The sequence below is a fragment of the Falco biarmicus genome, chromosome 1, assembly GCF_023638135.1.
Source record: "Falco biarmicus isolate bFalBia1 chromosome 1, bFalBia1.pri, whole genome shotgun sequence".
Taxonomy (NCBI): Eukaryota; Metazoa; Chordata; class Aves; order Falconiformes; family Falconidae; genus Falco; species Falco biarmicus.
The window spans coordinates 59569394-59591715 of record NC_079288.1 but is presented as its reverse complement, the minus strand read 5'-3'; the positions used below and the strand labels follow the sequence as shown (position 1 = coordinate 59591715).

The following is a 22322-nucleotide window of genomic DNA, read 5'->3' as shown; positions in this document are numbered from 1 at the left end:
GAAACTGAAGGAAACAGGATTCATTATTTTGTTCCCCAAGGAGGAGCACAGCTTTTAAAAGTTTGGTAAGTCCTACTACAGGAAAGCCAAAATATACTTTTATTACGTCAACAAGATCAAGATTCAGAATTTTCAAGAAGTATTTTTTGTCTGACCAGAAGTTAATTCTATATTTCAAAGAAATACCAAGAGGATATAAGCAATTGTGAATGTGCAAGACAAGGTTCAAGCTTTCTGATTTAACCACTATGTCACTCTTTGCAGAGCTTCCCCACACACACACACAGAGTAAATTGTATTCGTAAATTTATATCCATCTGTAATAAAATTCCATACAAAATGTGTTTGCTATTTTCACCAGGAAGATATTAATGATACAGTGAGTTGCAAAGAAATATGTACTTCCCAAGCTCTGCTGGAAAAGTTAAGAGCAACTAATTTGACAAATATATGAAAGAAAGTGTTTTAAAATCGTGCTGTAAGTAAAAATAATAGTCATACTTGTACTAGAAAAAAATATTTATGCATCATTTCTGACATACAGAAAAGTTCTAGTCAGAAAGCATAATCTCAGATATTTTGAAACACAAACAAGGTGTCTAACTTAAATAACAACGTGAATCCCATTACTGAGTATCCCATATACTTACTGAATACCTTCAACTTAAGGTCTTTGCTTCTAAAGAACTTTCAAATTTTGTAACATATTCTTGAAAAATGTCAGAGTCCCAGTGCCTACAAGAATTATGATGTGTCCTGTTTACTCTCCACTGGAAAACAAACAGTTGACTCAAAAGCAATGAGTTGTACAGCTTCCTGCAGACCAAAAGTAGCTTCAAACTCTACGCTGGTCACAGGTGTCAGGGAAATCTCACAGGTTCTCCATTGATAAAACACACAAGAACTTCCACAAAATTAAACAAGAGTTTTTTCTATGTTTAAATTGAGCTACAACAGCTGTCAAAGTTTATAAGCAACAGATGAAAGAACATATTAGGAAGAAAGAAAAAAAGTCTAAAGAATATTAGAAAACACTGCTTAGACAAAAGCAATACTTGTAACATGCTTTTATAGTTAAGCAATTATTTTATCAATGTAACTTTTGCTTTCAGAGTTTTCAAGAACTCTTTGGCAACAGTTAAAGACCTAACTGGTAAGAGTGACAAAAAAATTGATAAGCTATGTTAACACAAGCAACCAGATGTCCAACACCTATTTTTCATAAAACCACTGGCACCACCTGAGCTAGAAATCCGTCTACAGAATTTGTTTAGGATTTACATTAACTCCTCATGACAGGGCATAAAACGGGATGCTTATTAATCAGGTATCCTACACATTGAACATGAGTGCCCTTTCACTCTTTTGCATAAGATAAATTCAATGATAGCTCAAAGGCTTCAGGCTTTTGCAAAGTAGAAAACTTTAGAAAGATGGTAGGTAGTATGAAAACTTTGTTTCTGGTAGCTTTAGGGAACAAAGCAAGGAGACAAAGGTTGCAACTGATAAAAAAAAAAAAGTGACACATCATTTGACAGAAAACTTGGCACTGGATTAGGCAATGATAATTATCTGCAGAAAATTCATTAGGTAGCCCTGCAACAAAACCAAAATGCTCCTCTGGCTCTTTTAGCCACTCTTTAGAAAGTGGAGTTCAAACAGCAGCTGCATCACAATAGCCAAAGCAAATTTTATATCCCAAGGCAGAATTGTTTTCTAGCTGGTTAAGTCTAATTGGATTTATCAGAGCTTTAAAAAAAACAAACACCTGGTATCTAAAATTAGGAAGTATCCTTAGATTTAGAAAGAACAGTTTATTCAAGAGTTACTATACATAATTTCATACTAACACTCAAGCCTGTTGAAAGATCAAGAATGTGTTATCACAAAAAGGGTAAGAAAGTAAAGAAACTGAACCAATAATCTGAAATAGCAAGGATTTGCAACAGAATATGCAAAGTATCCTAATATTTGTGCTCCCCTGGAGTGGAGGCAATAATACCACTTGTATTGATATTACCGCACCCTCCAAATATTGTCCTTCTCTGGCTGGAGCAATGACAAATGTCTTTTGCTGAAAACGCCTTCCTCCTTGGAAAAAGAACAACAGCAACTAATTTCTTCTAATGTTCTAATAATTCAACATAACAGTTGAATCACTATTACTCAAACTGGTAATATGAACCCATCATACTGTTCTTGGTTATGACCTGGATGTCGTCATTGTTTTGCTTCATTCTTCACAGTATTACTAAGAGTGCACTAAGCTACTTTCACAGTATTCTAGCTTAACGATTTTATTATTTCATCAAAAAAATCAGAATTATACGGCACTGATTTTTTTCTGCCTAGCTGCAATATGGATTATAAGCCTACAGGAAAAGTTACAAACGTTTGTTATCCCAAGTAAATACTCAAAGCCAACACACACAAATAGCTGTAGTATTTCAGCACAAGGTATATGTGCTATTACTTCCAGCTATCAACAAGGCTGGAAGTCTAATGTTTAATCTCAAAAAGCTTTTTACGCTCTTACCACTCATATATAGACTGTAAAGACTTTTCTTTAAGTTAGAAGAAAAGGGCTACCATCCAAGAAACTAAGATAGTGAGAAACATCAAACTTGCAAACCCAGGCCATTTGGACAATATAAGCAGAATCCTTGCAACCAAGAATACAGTATTTCAATCAATCAGGATAAACTGCTTCTTAAAAAAAAAAAAAAGGAAACAAACTTTTTAAGTTCCTATACAAAGCAAACAGGTTAAAACTGAACCTATGTGCCTAATCATAGAGATACACCTTGGAAAGAGAAAAACCAGCACAGATTAATTTACTGTCTTAAAAAGCAACTTACTATCTTTCAGTATTTTACTTTACTAACTTAATTGTAAGAGTTCCCTATATGTAACATGAGAAATACGGTAAACATCATTTAATGTAAAAATACAAACAGTATCTAGCTGCTTAACATAAGAAATCATCAGTCTGAGTTCTAGAGCTAGTTATCTTCACTTAAGAGTTTAAAACATACTGAAACTCAAAAATATGGGGGTCTTGCAAGTTGTGAATATTTCTGTTAGATACATAAACCATCTGATATTAAAATGACAAAAAAAAGACCGTTTGCTGACCACTACTGAACTCCTTTTTGTTTACTACACTAAAAACAGCTGGGAACTTTATAGTTAACTTGGTACATGATGAGTCAGAGTGACATTTTTGTCTTAAAGGAAAAAAAGTTTCAGAGGATGGAAATACGGAACAAAACTTCAGTAGGAAGAGAACAAGATACTGGTGTAAAGCTAAAGCCAACCTGCTTCCTCATCCTCCTCATCCTCTTCCTCATCATCTGAACTTGATGACAAGGGAGCTGGTGCAGAGCTAGCTTGATTATTAACATATCCACCATACTGCATGCCTGTGAAGTGGAAAGCACAAACATAAGAGTCAGACAGACAGGAAAGATGAGAAATGAAAGTCACAAATCATTGCATTAAAAGTGAGAGAAATTAGCCACTCTAGCGAAAATCCCAACATGCAAAAAGTTAAATCTACAACCCTGGACTACAGAACTGTAGTTCATATATGAACTATATAAGCAATACAATAGAAGCAGGTTTTAGTGGGCTAGTTTAGCAAGTTATTAGTAGCACACGGAAGTTGGCAGGAAATTTTTTGTATATGTGTGTATGCACACGCATATCAGGAAGTTAAACACACACACACAGAGACTTCCTGTATATGTATTTAAAATACATCAGTTTATCCACCAGAATACTTTCATAAGTTAATATATAGAAATAAATTAGCTCCTTCCTAGATAAATTCAAATTGCGTTACGAAAACATTAATACTCAAGTTCTGCTTGGCACACCTGCCCCTTTTAACAAAGGAATAATTCACATGAGAATTCCAAACACTGTCAGAAATCAAGGAAATATAATGCTGCTGCAACATGCCAAAGTACAAACATACACCTCAGCAACACAGTCCGTGAAATTTAAGCTAAGTAAACCTGAAAACTTGGTTAGCCTTATTTTTAAATTAGTGCCTAAATTCAGTCTCATAGACCATATTTAAGCACCTAAATACACTGTCCACTTTTAAGGTCTGGTAACAACTCAACTATTACCACATACAAACTGTAATCTATGAGGTTCTTTTAGTAGTAGGTGGGGGTTTTTTAACAAAATCTATTCTAAACGTATGTGAACAAATATACCCAAAAGCAAAACATATATATACAATTTTAAAATAGAGTAAAGCACGCAGCAATGGCTTATAATTAGTTTCCTATGTTACTCATGATAGATGCAATTTCAGCTCCTCCAAGAAATCTTAAGTTTCTCTTGTCACGGGGGCAGGGTTAGCAAGGATTTTAAGTATGCTTGTAGTCAGGCAGAAACATCCTATGTAAATGCATCTGATGACTGTTTTTCTTAGTGTGAAAATATCCTAATTCTTCAAAACTCTTCAGAATTTGGAATTTTTTTCCCTGTAGAAGCACTATGGCACCATCAGGGTAGTGCTCTTTATTTAACACTGTAAAGCACTATAGTGTTTTATGTTACACGTAATCTGAAACTATCATGGTAATCAATAATCGCCCCCATTCACAACTTCAAGTAAAATAAAGATTGATGTAGTTACATTTAACTAAGGACTAAAAATGCTGTTAGTTTCATGGCTTTTTAAAAAAGGGTTAGCAAATGAACCTAGGAGGACCACTTCAATTTCACTTAAGAAAAACCAACGAAATCAAGGTGAAGAGCATCTATTCAAATAGTGGAAGTAAAAAGAAAACAGAGCAAAACCGTATCACAACATTATTGAGAAGCTGAACTTTCATACAGAGGTTAGTGCAAGGACAGACATTATTTCACTTTATCTAGTGCATTAATACTCATACAATTCCAATTAAGTTTCTCCACAATACAGGTAGTCACAATGACAACGGCAAAAATCAACCCAAGTGCAACTGAGGTACATTGCATTGCCTCAGTTTCTCTATACTGCTAAAATACAGGACTACCTCAAGGGATTCATAGTCCCATCTTTTATGAAGGCTACTGGATGTACTTGATAAGGAGGATACAAGAAAACCACTCTGTGCAAAACCAGACTACAGCCAAGGAGACTACGTCTTTTCTCAGGCCTAGGAGAGCTACCAAGAGTAAGACAGAACAACTGTGTTACTGGGAAGGAGAAAACCCAAAATAATTAGCATGCAAGTAGAAGGGGGGGGGGAAAGGATGACAAGAATAGATGCACTGTAACACTGAGAGCCAAAGTAAAAGAAGATGGGCACAGTGTGAGTGCGCAAAGACAAACCTCTAATAAATACCTCTAACAAATAACACAGATAAGAAGAAAGAAAGTAAATGTACCTGGGAAAGGGCATGCCAATGCAAAAATTCCAAGTATGGGCAGATGAGAGAAAAAGACTGAATTAGTCATTCTACTAACACTACTTCGGAGTCTTTGGAATGTTCTTTAGAATAACAAACTTCTGCTAAAACTCCCCCTTTTCCAGTCACTGGTCACATACATAAAGGATACATGTACTCAGAAAGAATATACAGAGATTAAAAAATATATTAGTGACACAGAAGTTTAGGAATCATAACCTATGTCACCACGAATCCTCTGGAGGCAGGGCTGGATTGACTTACCAGCCTTATGAGTTTGCATAGATGTTTTTTATTTTCATTGACAGCAGTACTACAAATTCCTACCTTTAGGCCACTCCAGCGCTGTGCTAGCACAACTGTCGGGCTACAAAATATCTGAGAACTGATGTGGCTGAAAAATAACCTAGTTTACCAAGTCATTCTTGGGTGGAGAAGCCTCCTATTTTGGTTCACTGACCAGCAATACCTAGCATAGGGGAAAAAGCAACTGATGGGCAGAAGTGAGTGGCTGAAGACAACAGTTCCAAGTGCCACCATGTGCCTAATCATGATTTCTGTTGTGACAACCCAGTTCTGCTTAGTATCTTTTACAGAGTTGATAATAATGTTAAAATATCTCACTCTTAAAACCATAAAAGCCTGTTTTGAAATTATTCTTTATTTTGAGTGAGATTACTTCATAGGTCTGGCTTAAAATGCAACCACATAATTTAAATCAGCACAGGCTTCTTGGACTGGAAATTTCTAACCCTTGCCACCAGCATACCTGTGATGTAATAATATCCCATTTTAAGGCTTTATCCAATTATCTGTTACAGACATCTGGAAATGTAGGCAGGAGGACACAAAAAGTTAAGAACTCATTTGCCTATGAAATAAACCAACTATTTAGGTATTTTAAGTACAACTACCCATACCATGAAAGACTTTAAAACGTAAAGCATACATTTTATGTGGCTTAAGTTTCATAATGGAGGCCCCACCAAAAAATGAAAATTAACCACATGCAGAAACATTCTGAAGTTCTTCAACTGGCTCTCTATCCATAACCCTCATATTTTCAACAAATTTTCTACAGCATTAAGATCTTAATACTACAAATAGCAGTTCTCACAAAACGAACCCTCCTTTTCTCAATTCTTAAGCTCTTTGCTTTAAGTTATTTTCATTTACCCATCAGTTCCTCTCATCGACATAAAACCTAAGGGAGTCCACAAGTAACATTCAGACAGGACACACATTCTCAAAGTTCATCTCTAGGATGCCATTTTCAAGTAAATTATTTTTATCTGCATTAATTTTGTATAGATGTCTATGTAAGATTAAATAGGCTTTAATACACTAAGTTTTTTTGTCCTGTTAGAACTTAGCCCAGTAAACAATTATAGTATTTTAATTCTGTACAGGAATGCCCATACAGGAGCTTAAAACAATGAAATCCACTTAAAAATTAAGTCAAACTGGTTTTCCAGAATGCTTTCACGTAGACAACGCTACTCTATAATAAGAAAATAAGGGCATTTGATCTCTATATGGGAAACACACTTTGAATTCTAACAACTCAGACAAATATTCAGTAGATGTATTCTATTTTTTCAGTAGGTTAATTTCTACAAATAAATTTATCACACTTAGTTGGTGATAAAAAGTTATTGCAAGCATACATTATGTATTTCAGACTCAAATGAAACTACATGAAGAATTTCAAGTCTTCTAATGCTCATAAAAATACCATCTAAACATAGAAATTGTGATGACATGTACATGGATTTATTATTGATTATATCAACATAAATACAACTAAATCAATGCAAACTCCTAACATCTTTATATTCCTGACATAGGTATATTGCTGGTTTTAAAGTGTGCTCATTCAGCTACGTATTGCATTAATGTTCACTTATATGGAAGTATTTGAATTTAGAGAAGAGTTCAGCAGCAACTGCAGTGGTTTCTATTTAATGCACCAAATGTTCACACATTATACAGGAATCACTGCAAGAACATATATATTGCATATCAAGGCAAGCACAGTTCAACAGCTAAAATCCTTTTTCTCATTAGAAACACGGTTATGCAATTTCTTTGTCAGATGAAGCAATAGGTTTCTTTCTAGCAAGCACATCTACAGTACAAATTCTAACCAGTACCAAAGTCAACTATAAAACTGTGCAAGAACCAAGCACAGTTTCATAAACTGATTTATCATTTTCCTTAAAATGGTAGACCATGCATAGCATGGTTTATAGCATTTATAGCAATGAAGAATTATCTTTTTGCCTGTAAGATCTACAGAGTTGATTCACAAACAAGTTACTTCTTTATATTTTCCACTTCACCAGAAAAAGGACAAAATGGAGAAAAAGGGGAAATTTAGACATTTATGTCAGAGGATTTTGGAATTTAAGAACAAAAAGACATGCTGTGACAGTCATAACCCATGCTTTCTACAATTATTTTGAACACCAAACATGTCACATTTTCTGGACAAAATTAACACCTACTTCCACCTCACGCACTGAGTTCTTTCTCTGTAAGAATTTTAAATTCTGAAATTACCAAGAGAAAACACAGTCAAAAAAAAATAATCAATGCAGTAAATTACATTTGGAATACTAGATACAGCAACATTTAACAGTCAAGAGGCAGGTCAAAACATCAGGGTAGAATTAGCATGGCCAAAGAAGGCTCAAGACCCACTGATTCTTTGTCAGGAGGCTACCAACATCAGAATAAAGAAGGAGCTTATAGAAGAACGCCTCTGTTCTCCCACAAGGACTCTTGTAGCAGCTTTCCACAGGAGCTTACAGCTAGGGAGTAAGAAAACAATTCTATCAGTTTGAATTTAATACTCAAACTTGCTCTGTTTCCCAGTGCAAGTTTCATTTACACCTGACTTTTCAATACAGACCGATCACAATAGTGAGCGAGCAGCTGTGTGGCATTTAGCTGCCTGCCAGATTAAACCACAACAGTCGTCCTTCCAAGATATTAAAAATGAGCAGCTTTTTAGAAGACTAAAGGGAACTAGGAAGAAGGGCTTTTTGAGGAACAGACATGTAAGACTGCTAACAAAACAAACAAGCAAAAGATGACATATGGCCAAAGGAAATCAAACAGAAGAGCTAAGAGAAGCTAGAACCAGGTGGTATAAAACAAGAATGCTAAGGGAGCCTGATGAGATGCAAGAGACAGTCTTTAGTCAGACAAACGCAACAGCAATAAAGCTTCCAGCATTCATGTACGCATGTGGAACAGGGCAGAAGCCTGTATTGTAACTTCATCCCATTCTCTTTTAGTACCTTCCTGAAGGGCCAGCTCTGGTGACTGTGGAACAGAGGGTGAAGATCGCGGCTGTGAAGAAAGGCTTGGAGCAGGTGTCCTTACTGAGGAGATCACAGCAGAGGAAGCAGATGTTCCAGCCCCAGGCTTGGTAAATGAAACACTCTGGCTCTCAGAGTGCACAGGCTGTGAAGAATCAATGCCACCTAAAAACAAAAGCAGAAAGCAGGAACACTTTGTATTTGCACACACAATTACACAATGCAAGCAATCACATTTGTTTTCACAATAGCTACAAAAACAATACAGTACTTCAGAGACATGTCTTCAAACAAGTATACATGGAAAAGTTGGAAGATTTTTATAAAAAAACACCTATAATATTAAAACTCCATTAAAATGAACAAATTGCTCTGACAACTAACAACAAAATGGAAAGCATGATGTAGTAAAGTTAAGATCAAGCAGAAGCTAAACTGATCTATTTTTGATCCATCCCTGCACATCCATACTTTCACAGGTTCCTCTTCCCAGTTAAGAGGAACAGTCCATGTGGGATAGCTCCCTCTCAATATTCCTCCTACACACAGGAAACCCGAGAGTCAGCTGTGTAGCAAACCAGTATTCTGCCTCCCTCACAGGGCTGGCAATTTGCAATTTTGGTACTCTGTTGTGAGACCCACATTCCAAGCAACTTGTTTCAATCAATCCTGCGTATTCCACAGAACTTCTGATGTGTTTTAAACATCTGGAATAGATATGATCTTCTTTAAAAAGTTAGATTAGTGCTTTGAGAGATTTAACCCAGTCCACAGAGAAGGACAATAAAACCTCAATTAAGTTAGCTTTAAGAGGGTTGGTCTGTGTTTATAAATAGAAAAATTTACACATTTTTCAATTTATAAATCATCATTGTGCTAGGATTCTTTCTAAAAAAAACCTAACAGAGCAAGCTGTTAAAAATAATAGAAATAGTTTGACCAATATTAGTCAGTAAACACATAGAAAATAAGAAGAACAAAATTTACTGTTTGTAGAGCACTCATTTAAGCTACAGAATTCATTAAAGGATGCACATGTAATATTAACTTTGTTTTATAGCAGTGCAGTTTATCCAGTCCCTGACTTTTATTTAAATAATGGAGCTGATATCTGAAGGACTTTAGGGGGAAGCTGAGGCTTCCTTTAGAAGGGGAAAAGAAGAAAAGGTGGCTTAAAATGATCCTTCTGTTTTTCTAGTTTACCATCAAAATTGACAGTATACATTGTCACCACCTTCATGGAACTTTTTATTATGCAGTTTTCAAATATAATGTTGAGCATACATATGGCTTTTTCACGTGTTACCAAAATTTTTATTTCTCCAAAGTACACATACACAGTACTTTCTATTGAAATGCACTTGCTATAACCTCTGGTTCTACACATTATGTCTTGTAGACTCCCCACAGAAGTATCAGCACCTGTCAGCAGAAATCTTGCTAGGGTAGCTAAAAAGCTTCCTCAAGCAAGGTATGCAAGACAACAAGGCAAGTTCTTTGTTACATTAGCGTGCTTACCCAGGTTTTGTAGCAGAGTTGTTTATGGGGTTATGGTATTTTCCACACTTCAAGTCAATACAGCAATGCTTACAGCACCAAGTACTGCTGTAGAGCATGCTAAATGCTATAATGTCACAGTGTCACATGTTCAAAGCCAAAACCAATTTAAGGTCAGATTAGCTGAAGATTAAATACCTTCCTGCCAAGTACTACTGTGTATTCCCAAACAAAAATAATCTAAAATACCCTTCAAAATTACATGGATCCTTTACATGTATTGTAAGAAAACATTTTTAGACTCTGAAGAAAAACATAACAAAACTAGTAAATAACATAACCCCCCCATATTTAATACAAAAATCCAACTGGCAAAACTTCATGTTAAACTATTTGGTGAGTATGGAAAGTTTTCAAAAGCTGTAAGTAACCAAGATCAAAGGAAACATTTGGACAAAGTTGATTTAAAAACTACAGAGTTAGTAACTGTCATCACATGAGACAATCTATGGTTGTGGTAATTATACCATCTTTTTTTTTTTTTAATCTCTGGCCAATAAGAGGATTGTACCCTGTCATGTAAGTACTGATGAATTTAGGATGGTGTATTTCAGCTCAAGACACAGCTGGACTGAACACGAGTTTAGAGTACAAGTTCCCCATCAGCTTATCCAGGACAAACCCAAACAGGCCATACAACGTTCCCACCAACAGATACCACGAGAAGCCAGCAGCTTTGTCAGGCTGCAGTAAATTACACAACCCAAACTCAATGACACAGTATTTTCTGGTTTTTACCTCCCACTCCTCTCACGTTTAACGTGCACTGAAGTTTTCCCTCATGCCTGTCAACCATGAATGCCTTTTGCACTAAAAATGACCAGGTACACCACTTGGTTACAAAAACCATGTACTAATAAAGACCTAAGCTAAAAGGTATGTTACAGAAAGAATCCACAGAGCTGTGCAAATGAGGCAGTGTGATTCATTAATTTTTCCTATACACTATCACTTACAGGTTTTTTTATTTCCAACTTGAGACCTACAGGAAGCTGTTAAGAAGTGTATCACCACAGTACCTTCACAGATTTTCAGGAGAGTTCAAGAACCACCCCTTTTGAGTTGCTACAGCTACAGTCTTGATTTCCTGTCCTCCTGCCCCCTTGCCCCCCCATCACAACATGTAGTTTCTGCCAAGAGGTTTACCACCTCTCTGCAGCTTCCTCTTCAACAACATCTTATCTCCCCAACTTCCTGTATCTTGTCTGCAGTCCCTCCCCTGTTTCCAGCCACACCTATATTAGCAGATTTACAGGATTAGAGCCTACATTCCTATGGAACTGGGGCAGCAAGGACTTTAGATAGATCTGACATAAGGGGAAGTATGTGCATGAGATAAAGAAATTAAAGCGTCTCCTGCTCAAGCAGGCTGCCTACAATTACAGGACAGTAGACAAGATCCAGGAAGCAACGAAACCCATACCATCTACCTGCAACAGGAGTTCTCTATCTCCCTCTCCTCAGGGATAAGTCCAGTAAAATTTGGGCATCCTTGCTGATACCCACACTGACTGGAAAGCACCAAGAAAAATCAGAGTGCACCAGTTTCAGCTGAAATAACCTAGAAAAAACATTAAGGAAAGCCGTTGACCTAGAAAGACAAAAAGCCTAAATAATAACAAGTGAGTTATTTACACAGCACAACACCATTTCTGCACAGGTTTATACCAACACTGTTCCAATGAAATACAGAATTTAAAACTAGAAGATGGCATTTTTGCTAGATGAAAGTAGTTTAAACCAGCAAGCAGAAAAATATCAAATATTCCTTTATTTATTTATACTTTGTTTATACTTCCTAAAGCAAACAAAATCAATCTCACTGGCTGCTATTCATCAACACAAGTCAACTTCCAGAAACAGATTCCTCTTAAAATAAATTTTTCTTTTTCTAGTGAAATCTCAGCAAGCTTCACTGAAAATACTTCAGTGATTTCAGACAGTGGCTGCCAAACTTTTAGAAAAAGGTTGTGTTGCAGTTCTAAGTCCTTAGTACGAGACGTACAGCAGCTCAGGAGTTTGATCATAATAGATGCAAAATTTTGGGGGCTTTCCAAGGCCTACACAATTGGATTTTTAAAGAAATCAATTTGTAACTCCAATGCTTAGAACTCTTCTGGTTCAAGCAGAAAACAATTCATACATCACCAAACTTCTGAAAGGCTTAGGCCAGCCTAAGTTTCCTGAGCAAGTCCTGTTTAAACATACAGATTTTATTAAAAAAATGTCATTCTTTCACATAAAGAATGTTTGTTTTTCATCAGAGAGCTTTCAGTGTTCACTGACTGCACAAAACTGCTGCTGGAAAATACAATACAACAGCATCGTGACAGTCTTTTTAAGATTTGCTTATTTATATTTTAAGGATTGTAAGGGGTCTTCTTTCACAGCACAGCAGCAATGACTGCAAACTGTCTTACTAGCACAATGACTAATAGTAGGATACTGTATCAAAATTTCTTTACATGAACAGTCCCAGAAAACACGCTTAGGAATTTCAGTGTATCTTAAAATTTTCCAAGCAATTTTGCAAAAAATCTCTACACAGAACAAACTGCAACTGTTTTCATTTTTTCCTTCCTGCAGAACAGCAGAGAGGATGAAATATTCAGAAAAATTCCTTCTTATAAATCACTCATTTCCTTAAATTCCTTTTGTGTTGTACTCAGAAACTTTCCAAGGACATGAAACAACTGGTAAACAATTTTCAGTAAATTTGCAGTAAGACTGCACTGGGAAATTCAGAAAGCGTATCAGTGTCCCAAAAAGTTAATAAATTATGCCAGGACCAAACAATCTATTATTATTTTATTAGTTATACTCATTGTATATTTATAATATATTTTTAATTACATATATTATTATTTTATTAGCCAGGTGTTGTAGTAATCTAATTTTAAATAATCTTAGCCAAAGATGTTGAGTTCTAGCCTAAAAAAAAAAAAGAAAAAAAAATGTCTGATATTGTTGGAGACAGTCTGTTTAGCCCCAGACTTAAAAGATGGTATGTCTTCAGAATTTTGTAATAAAACAGCCCAGCTTCTCCTTCAGCCTAGCTACTGGTTGCTATCTTTATTTGCTCTTTCCCCGTCAGTAAATACAAAATCATATATTTGTGTGCTGAGGTTGAACCAGGATTCAGATGAAAGAGAAAAAAAGTTACATCTCCAGATAAATCAGTTCCACAATCCAGTCCACTGTGCAATGAAGCACGGGGGTGCTTATTTCCGCAGCTTTACAAGCTCAGAAAGAATCTGAATGCGGTTTAAGTAGTTATGCCTACAGTCTGGCAAACAAACCAAGTACTGCAATATTAATCAAGTCTAACAGAAACAGTGGATCAGTGATTATTTTTGTAACTGCAAAGTATACACCTGTTACACACCACTACCACAGCCAGTTCTGTCAAGAGCTCTTTGAAATTCAAATGTGATATTACAACTTTATTACTTTTTCTTGAGGACATGTATTAACTCGATCACTCCCTCAAGACCACCACTGAATGGTTTAGAAATAAGACTATCCTCATATTGCTCTTCATGGTTTGGTCAGCTCCACCGTTTTACCTTTAAAACAGCTTTTCCTTAAAAAAAACTACCATAATGCACAAATCATAGATTTCAAGACACCTCCAAAGAAGTAAAATTAACAGGCATTTAAATTAAAACGTCTGTAAATAAAACACTAACAGTCTGAACAAACAATGAGTTATTTTCACACTACTGTGAATCTTACTATTCTGGAATGATACCTGCATTCTGTCAAGTTCAGCTGTAGAGTCTGCACTCAGCAGAATCAATTTTTTTGGCCAGAATTTTAAACCTTTAGTCCTTGAAAGAATTCATTTTTATGCTCAACAATGAAATGCCATTAACTTCAAAAGCTTTTTAAAGAGCTCCCCTACTTTTTCTTTTTTAAATAGTGTTTTGCTTCATGGTTTTGAAATATTACAGAAAAATCTCACTGAGCACCTTATAAACAGAATTCAAATCTACTAATATTCAAAGTACTAAAACTGAGCTGAATGATGACACTCTACATCCTACTCTTAAGGGGAGAAAAAGCAGTACTGAAACCAATTTCAACCTTGGTATGGATTGCATGAGCTTGATTTAGGCGTAGCATTTTTTCCCAGACAAAGCTTTATCATCAGTAAATCATTAGTCTTACAAAACCTCGGCTACAAGGACTCCTAAAACAATTCCAATGCTAAACTATAATCTGAAATATCTGGCATAAAAAAGGAAACATTATGTAATTCTCTAATCTCTCTCTCAGCAGAAGAGAAAACCATTAGTCTTGCACAGCTTACAAGTCAAAACTGCATGAAGTTAGAAAATTACCATTATAGAAAGAAAATTAGAATTTTTCTGTACGGACTATTGCTCTCTCAGAGGGACAGCAAGATGTTTCAATGTGGAAGCACTCCCACATCTCTAACCTCTTTCATTCTTAACAAGTACTGCCTACCCTATAAGCTTTTACTCAGTTTTCCCATGAACCAGAAGCTGCAACTACCAGCAAGGACTAAGCATACTTGCCCTCAACTGGCACCTTCACAACTTCAGTCTCTACAGCTACATCCATACTAAACATCAAGTTGTTGCTATAAAAATCAGTTAAAACCACTGAACCTGCTCTCATTCAAATGCTTATAAAAAATATTAAACAAAACCACAATTTCCTCCAAACTCATGCCAGGTTCCACTTTTTCTGAACTTTCTGAAGAGTGCATGCATGTTCACTTAGGTAAAATTTAAAGAATCAACTTAGATCTTGACTTAAAAAAATCCTCTAGCCAAGAAAGGAAAAAAGTATCTTTGTGATTAACAGGCATTTCAGAAATTACACATTCCTTCAAACCTGCATGAAAAAAAAATCCCTTCCAAGGCCACTCACATTAAAAAAAAAAACCAATAAACTCAAACCACCCCCCAAATAGTGTCTTTTTCTGTATCTCTCAAAGAGAAACATGTCAGTGATACCATTTGCTGCTATTGTGAGGACTTGGTAACCAATGAGAAAAACCTCAAAAAGGAGCAAGGACCAAATTCAAAATTACAACATACAATGTCACGTAGTGAACAAGTACAAGCTAACAAAAGCACATGATTTCTGATGTTTCCCAGACGCATCTGGAAGTTCACTATCCTTCAAATACTACCATACCTGTGTTTATTTGGTTGTTTACTTTAGCAACCGATCTAGTGAGATTGCTGCAGAGGTTGTCTTGAACAGACTGAGCAGATGAAGTAGTTGATAATGTTGTGTTATATCCCACAGGAACATGCTGTTGAAGTGAATGAGGTACTGATGTACTCTGGCTAGAAAACTTGTTTGTCTCTTTCACTTGTCCAACGACAGGTAGACTCTGAGAGGTAAATGCCTGCCCATACACACTGCCAGGAGCCGCAGGAGGATAGGAAACATTAGGATACACGGCACTGGAAACCACAGGCATGGCGTAGTGATCAGAATTAAGGGGAAATCCCTGAGATGCAACTGAAGAACTGACAGAAGTGCTGTAGTGATTACCAAATGCTGAGTATGACTGCTGAGCACTCGTATGCAAGTAGGATGCAGATGATATTGCTCCTTGAACAGGTCCTTCAGCTGACCCCACTGTATGAGGAGTTTTGTTGTACAACTGCTGTGATTCCTGTGTATTCAACACACTGGTACCCACAGAAGGTGTCATCACATTTTGTGCTGGTGATGAATAGTAAGTACGGTAGTAACTGGCTCTGTACTGATTATCCAGATGTGAAGCAGCAGCTTTATTGGGCACTTGGGAATAGTGTCCTGAGGGTGCACTGTAGTTGGGAGGATGCGAGCCATAGCCAGAGGGAAACTGCATCCAATTCTGCACAGGACCTGAAATGAAGAGAAAATGTCACATGTATTAAAGGTGTATCTGCTAGTAGTGCCAATGGACTCTGTACTTACTCTAACAAACAACTGGCTGCTTCTTGTTTTCTGTCACTATTTTTGAGGTCGCTGTCCATCAGCAGAAAGAGAATAAACCAAGCATTACACACACAAAATACAATATTTGAAGCAATTTGCAAATATACACAGAAGTAATAGAAAAATTCATTGTTTCCATTATCAAAAGAGGTCTCCATGCCAGGACTGTATGCCTCACATTTGTTGTACTTTGAGTATTTTTAAGAGGTTAATATTTAAACAAATAGTGAGCAATGGTAAGCACCAAATTGATGCTTCTGAGTGTCTGAATATGCCTACGGAAAATGAAAAGCTGTAGTCAAACCAATATGTCAATATACAAAAATGTAGGTATTCTTCACAAATCCTCCATACAGTGACCAAGATAAAGTGCCACAGGGCAGCTATTTTTGTCTTCTGTGTTTTGTGTTATGCTTTTATGAAAACAAACATTTTTATGAAACTATTGAGTATCTTACAAGGCACTTCATTTCTGTTTAGTGCCTGAAACTTACATCAATTTTAAGAGATGTTGATATCTGAGAACTTGACCTCTGCTGTCACCAAAACTGGCTCTGTAACACTAGAGGTTAATTACATACAGGTCCATCAAGGGCCAGTTGAGTAGTTGTTTGCTGAATGTTAACTATGTCCAGGCTGTTTTTTTTCACTGCCAACTGATCAATGGTAAATCTGAAAGTTCTTCCTCAAGTTCTTTTCCCAAACCCTATTTTTTGTTTTCTAGAGAATGAAAAATGCATTTCCTTAGATAACCTCCTTTCTTAAAATTACCACACCCTACTGCTTAGGTCATGCTCAATGACTATGGTGTTATTCCCAGCCCTTGGCAAATACAAATGCACAGCACTGGGCCACTTGCAAACTAAACAGCAACTGCTATAATAATTAATTTTTCATTTCCCCCTTATACTTACAATGATTATAAAATTCATGTATCCCTTTTCTTGTCTTCAAATTCTGAAAAGTCATTGCTCTCCAAATAACACCCAGATAGTCTATGATTAACTTGCTTATGGGATTCTGTTAACGAATTCGTTATTAAAACTGCTTTGCAATGAACATACTGTCTAAAATTGCTTTCTGATAAAATTAAAAACATATTTTTATAATTGACAACCCAGAAAGCTGAGCAGAAGAGGAAGAAACTAAAAAATAAACAACAGTAACTTGGACTGCTGGGTCAAAAGACAGAAAGGCACTTTGGGAGAAAGCATAAGGAAGCTTAAAAAATATATATACTCTCCTCAAGACTCCGAATGTAGCTATGCTGCTGATTCACCATTTTCTTGAAAAAGTGGGAGCTGCTTCATAGAGCTCTGTAGTTTATTCTCCTTTAAAGGAAAATGATTTTGAGTTAGCAAGTCATTAGCAGCTACGTGAACTGTGGCAGACTTTCAACTCACTTTTTTGAAATCTGAAAGAGCAAACTCAAAAAATACACCAAAAACCTATATCTGTCAAGGCTTATTGCTTTAAGCAGTTACGCCACTTAAGATGGCAAGAAAAGATGCTTCCTCTGAAGAGTCTGCACATTTGTTCTACTAAAATATGTGGAATAAACTAACTGAGCAGGTGTAATTTAGTAACTGGTTTAGGAGCACCTAACTCAAAAGGTTGCATGTCAAACCATCTAATGTAGTATCCAGCTTTGGTTTGAAAAGCACACACCACAAATAAAGGCAGATTAAATTACCAATACAAGATATCAGTCTCTACATCACAGGATGCCAGAGTCACCTTTATCAACATCTTTAAGTAGAAACATCTGTAAGTTTAAAACTACACATGAGCACACAAAACTATAAACCCATTAAAACCTCACTAAGACAGACACATCTGACATTTTAAAAATTGTATTTTTTATTTCAAACTCCTGTTTTTTTAAAACAAGTTTTACAATTACAGATGAAAGATTATTCCCATTATCTGAAGTGAGGGTTTTGTCCATTTGGTTATAAAGAATGTGAGTAGAAAGTAATTTTACTGCAATTAGTAGCTGAAGCTACTAATGATGACTAGATAATTGGACTGTTTTCAATACTGGAAATCTGGGTACATCTTCAGTGTCATTTTGATATCTGGTTAATTGCACAATCTGTCCCAATGTCTCAAGTGCTCCACCTTCCTCTCAAACCACTTGACAAATAGCTCAAAAAAAACCCCCAAACCTCCATGGGAGGAGCTGAAAACCTTGGCTGCACACAGGTGTACTGCTAAAACACCACCTCTGTAATGAAAGCAGTGAACCTCTCCTTCTACAGACAAATTAATGCTTTATAATGTATTACTATACAAACATTAACAGGCAAACCCCCAAAGCCTTATCACTTTTTAAGGGGGGGAAAAAGCAACCACTAAAAAAACCAAACCCACTGCTGTGGCTACAGCACTACATGAATTAGTAAAGCTTTGCTTGCTAGTTTCATGTTTCTTTGGGTTTTATGTCCATGCATTCTCTCACCTGAATAATTTAGCCATCTGCAATATACCCTGCCCACATGTAGTCTATGTACATAAACTACAACATCAACTTCCTTTCCAGCCAAAAACATGTTACGTCTTCTTTAACTTTTAACATCCCTTTACTGACCTCCAGAGACTCACCACAGCTCCCGCACATGTCCCTTATGGGATGGACAGAGAGCAGCATTACTGTGCCTCGTTAACTGCCAGCAAACAAGCCAGCACATCAAGCCACTGCTGAGCTCTCACAACAGCTCAGTCATGCAATTAATGTCTGGCTCCTTCGTTCACCCAGCTTCCCATTTCGCAAAATATTCAGGAATTTCGTATCTTTCAGATCTCTACCTCTTTATCACATTTAATGAAACTATCCAGAAGACCCAAAATCCGAGCAGGGATGGAAAACGGAGCTAAATAACGCCACAATGAAAATTACGGTCCCAAAATGCTAGTAGAGATAACAATGGTAAACTCACAAACCATTTGTAGACACCACTAGACAAATCTTCTGAAGAACCATGAGGATTCAGTATAATTAGCTTCTCAGTGTTACATTTCAATACTTTAAATTGTTAGCACTGAAATCCTCCATGCTACTGAAAAATACACCATCTTTTAGTAGTGATTTAACAAGCAACATTTTATTATGCTGAAGTCAGAAAACTGGTCACTTTCCACTTACATACAAAGTCACCTGTAAGACTACTACAATAAAAGCTTCTCAAACTTGCAAGACTGTATTCAGAAGAACTACATTTCAAAGTCCCAAACTCATGAACACCCCCTCAAAGGCGCTTTTTTTTTTTTAACACATTATTTGAGTACAGGATCAAACTAAGACCACCGTAACAGAAATGGGAAAAAACCCCAAACACAAACAGAATTTTTTAAAAACCTATGTTATAATAAAACTGAAGTTTTCATGGGTCTCAAATGGACTTAGTCATTGGAGCAAGCAAAACTTATTAAAAAACAAAGCTGAACATCCTTTTTAATATCCTGTATGTGCAACAGGTTGCTTGCTTTCTGCAAAAAAAACAGTCTCTCTTTTATCTGATCCCTGGAACTTCAAGGTTTTACCTGAAAAATCCATGGTTTATGAAATTAAAACATAGAGCACTCTAAACATCTGAAAGGATGCACTAGTGTTTTCTTTCAGCCAATACAGAAATAGCTGTATTCACTTAAGTATCTTACACTTACACTCCACTGTACCGACGTAAAATGAAATTTCAAAAGTGATGTCAATCTTTGTGAAATTTAGTTTCTATCAGAGAGAATGGAAATTTCCAGTAGTTTTTTTCCTGTTACTATTCCCCCTCTTCTCCCCCTCCTATCACAATTTAAAAAAGACTCAAATCCTGTGTTATAACTCCAGAAGATTAGTACTAAAAGAAGACAGATACACTAATCTAAAAATTCTGTAATGCTATTGCTAAATGACACAAAATGACAAATTCAGAGTTCTTGCCTGCAAATGATCAAATACACATTACTGTAAGATATCTTAAGGAACACAGAAGCCAAAGTTAACTTGAGTAGTCTGCAAGTTATACAACAAAAATTCAAGACTGTTACTGAACAGTGTACAAATTTCCCAGAACTGAGGAAAAACTTCTGAAGAAATTAAGTGGTCTACTACAAGGTTTTAAACAAGCTATTTTTGAGGATATTAGCAAAAACATAGAGTTAATTAAAGAAACAAACTGTAATGATGGCTCTTTACAGTTTCATTCTGTTAAAAACACGAAAAGAACATGTGTCAGTTTCTCTTTCTATGATATTTGCAGGTTATTGATGCAGTAGTAGCTGTGTCCTGATGACATGTGTTTTTATTAAAAGCCACGTAAGCTGGCATTTTTTGAGTAACTTTAATATTGTAATGCTGAGTTTTGTCAAAGTTTGGACACATCTAAGGCATTAGTATCTCCCTAAAATCTACCATTTAATTACTTTTGTTTTCTTACACTTCAGTGACTTTTGCATTATCTGCAAACTGACTCAACCTACTTTATAGACACGTAAGTGCTTAACTACCACTTTGGACACAAGAAATATTCATGAGTAAAAAATATTGTAGGTTGTTAGCCTGCGTACTGATCTGTACAGAAAACACACCTGTGCACAAAACAGCTCGACTACAAAAAACAGCTTCACAGCAGAAGCCAAAACTCTATGCAAGAGGCCCCATTTAGATACCAAACCATCATTAGGTGGGGACAAAGACCATACAGGCATTCTTTAAAGTTAACGAGGTGTATTAATAAAGAACTAATTTTATAGCGCACCAATTTAAAAACGAGGAACTGCACGGTAATTATTTTAATTCGCGTACTGTTAAAGGCTCAGCACCTCTTCAACTGAAAAGCAAGTCAGTATTTTGTGACTCTGAACCGTTTTACCACCGTTTTTCAGTGGCCCACATTTCACCGGTCCAATCTTGCTTATTCAACTCAAAATCCAAGAACCAGTTGCGGGAACGCCTACCCACCTACTACTGTTAAGTTCATGAACAGTTGCGAAGTAAGCACTCCCGTCTGCAATACGTGGTTCGCTGCCCGCGCTCGGGCACGGCTGCCAGCGCCGAGGCCTGGAGGCGCCCCGGCACCCGGAGCGCTCCCGGGAGGCCGCGACGCGGGCGCCGCAGCAGCGAGCGGGTCCCAACCGGCGCGCAGGGAGGCGGGTGCCCCCCGCCGGGGCTGACAGAGCCCGCGCCCCGGGGGAGTTAGCTCCGCACGCCGCGCCGGGCCGGGCCTTTCCCCAGCGCCTCCGCCGCCCTGCAGAGAAAGGACTCCGCCGCGGCCCGCGGGGCCCTCCGCCGGACCGGCGCCCACGCCGCCCCCCTCAGCGGCTGCCGCGGCGCCCCGCACCTCCCGCCACCCCAGGAGGAGGGGAAGGCGAGCAGGGCCCCCCCGGCCCGCGGAACCCGCCGGGCCCCCCGCGGGGCAGCCGCGCAGATGGCCCCACGAACCGTCTCTCCCCGCCGCCGCGACCGCCAGTGCTAGGCCGCGCCCAGGCCGCCCGCCCCTCACCGTTCTGGTAGCCGGGCGCGCCGCTCGGAGGGGCCGCGGCCTCCCGGGAGGCACCAGGCCCGCCCGGGTAAACGGCGGCGGCGGCTGCACCGGCGGGCCGCGGTGGCAGCCCGGCAGGCGCGGACATGGCTTCTCGCTGCGCTTCCTCACTCCGGCCCACTCCTCTTCCTCCTGCTTCTCCGCCCCGGCCGCAGCCGGGCGTAGAGAGTCGCCGACGGGCCGGGATGCCGCGGCCGCCCCTGGGGAGCGGAGAGGGCAGGAGCGCGCAGGCGGGCCCGAGCGCCGCTCCCGCCACCGCGGCCCTGCGGCCGTTAACGCCGCCGCCCACAGCGCCCCCTGGCGGCGCCTCCGCGGCACCGCCCTGCCCGGCGTGAGGTAGGCCGGGCGCCCCTCCCGCCGCCGCCGTGCCGGGCCTCGGTCCCTGCGGGGGTGGGTGCTGCAGCCCGACCTGCCCCGCTCCCTGCGGGGCGCGGCCTGTGCGGCTGAGAGGCCCGGCCCGGCCCGCTTGGCCTGCGGGTGGTGGGGGCCGCCTGCCCCGCCTGCAACCCTGAGGGTGCGGGTGGAC

At 38.4% G+C, this 22322-nt stretch overlaps 1 protein-coding gene across 4 annotated transcripts in view; it reads right to left on the bottom strand.

Moving 5' to 3' along the window:
- SEC24B (SEC24 homolog B, COPII coat complex component) overlaps positions 1-22061 on the bottom strand; it is a 49794-nt gene extending 27733 nt beyond the window's left edge. The window contains exons 1-4 of one of the 4 annotated variants that reach the window (XM_056333054.1): positions 21758-22037; positions 15465-16169; positions 8718-8903; positions 3318-3422 (exon numbers count right to left, since the gene is read on the bottom strand). In XM_056333054.1, coding sequence (XP_056189029.1) covers positions 3318-3422; positions 8718-8903; positions 15465-16169; positions 21758-21884 — 1123 coding nt within the window. In that variant the 5' untranslated portion in view covers positions 21885-22037. Of the gene's footprint in view, positions 1-3317; positions 3423-8717; positions 8904-15464; positions 16170-16241; positions 17095-21216; positions 21251-21757 lie in introns of those variants that run through there. The other 3 variants (XM_056333073.1, XM_056333081.1, XM_056333063.1) reach the window with 3 other exon arrangements.
- Positions 22062-22322: the final 261 nt, after the last annotated feature.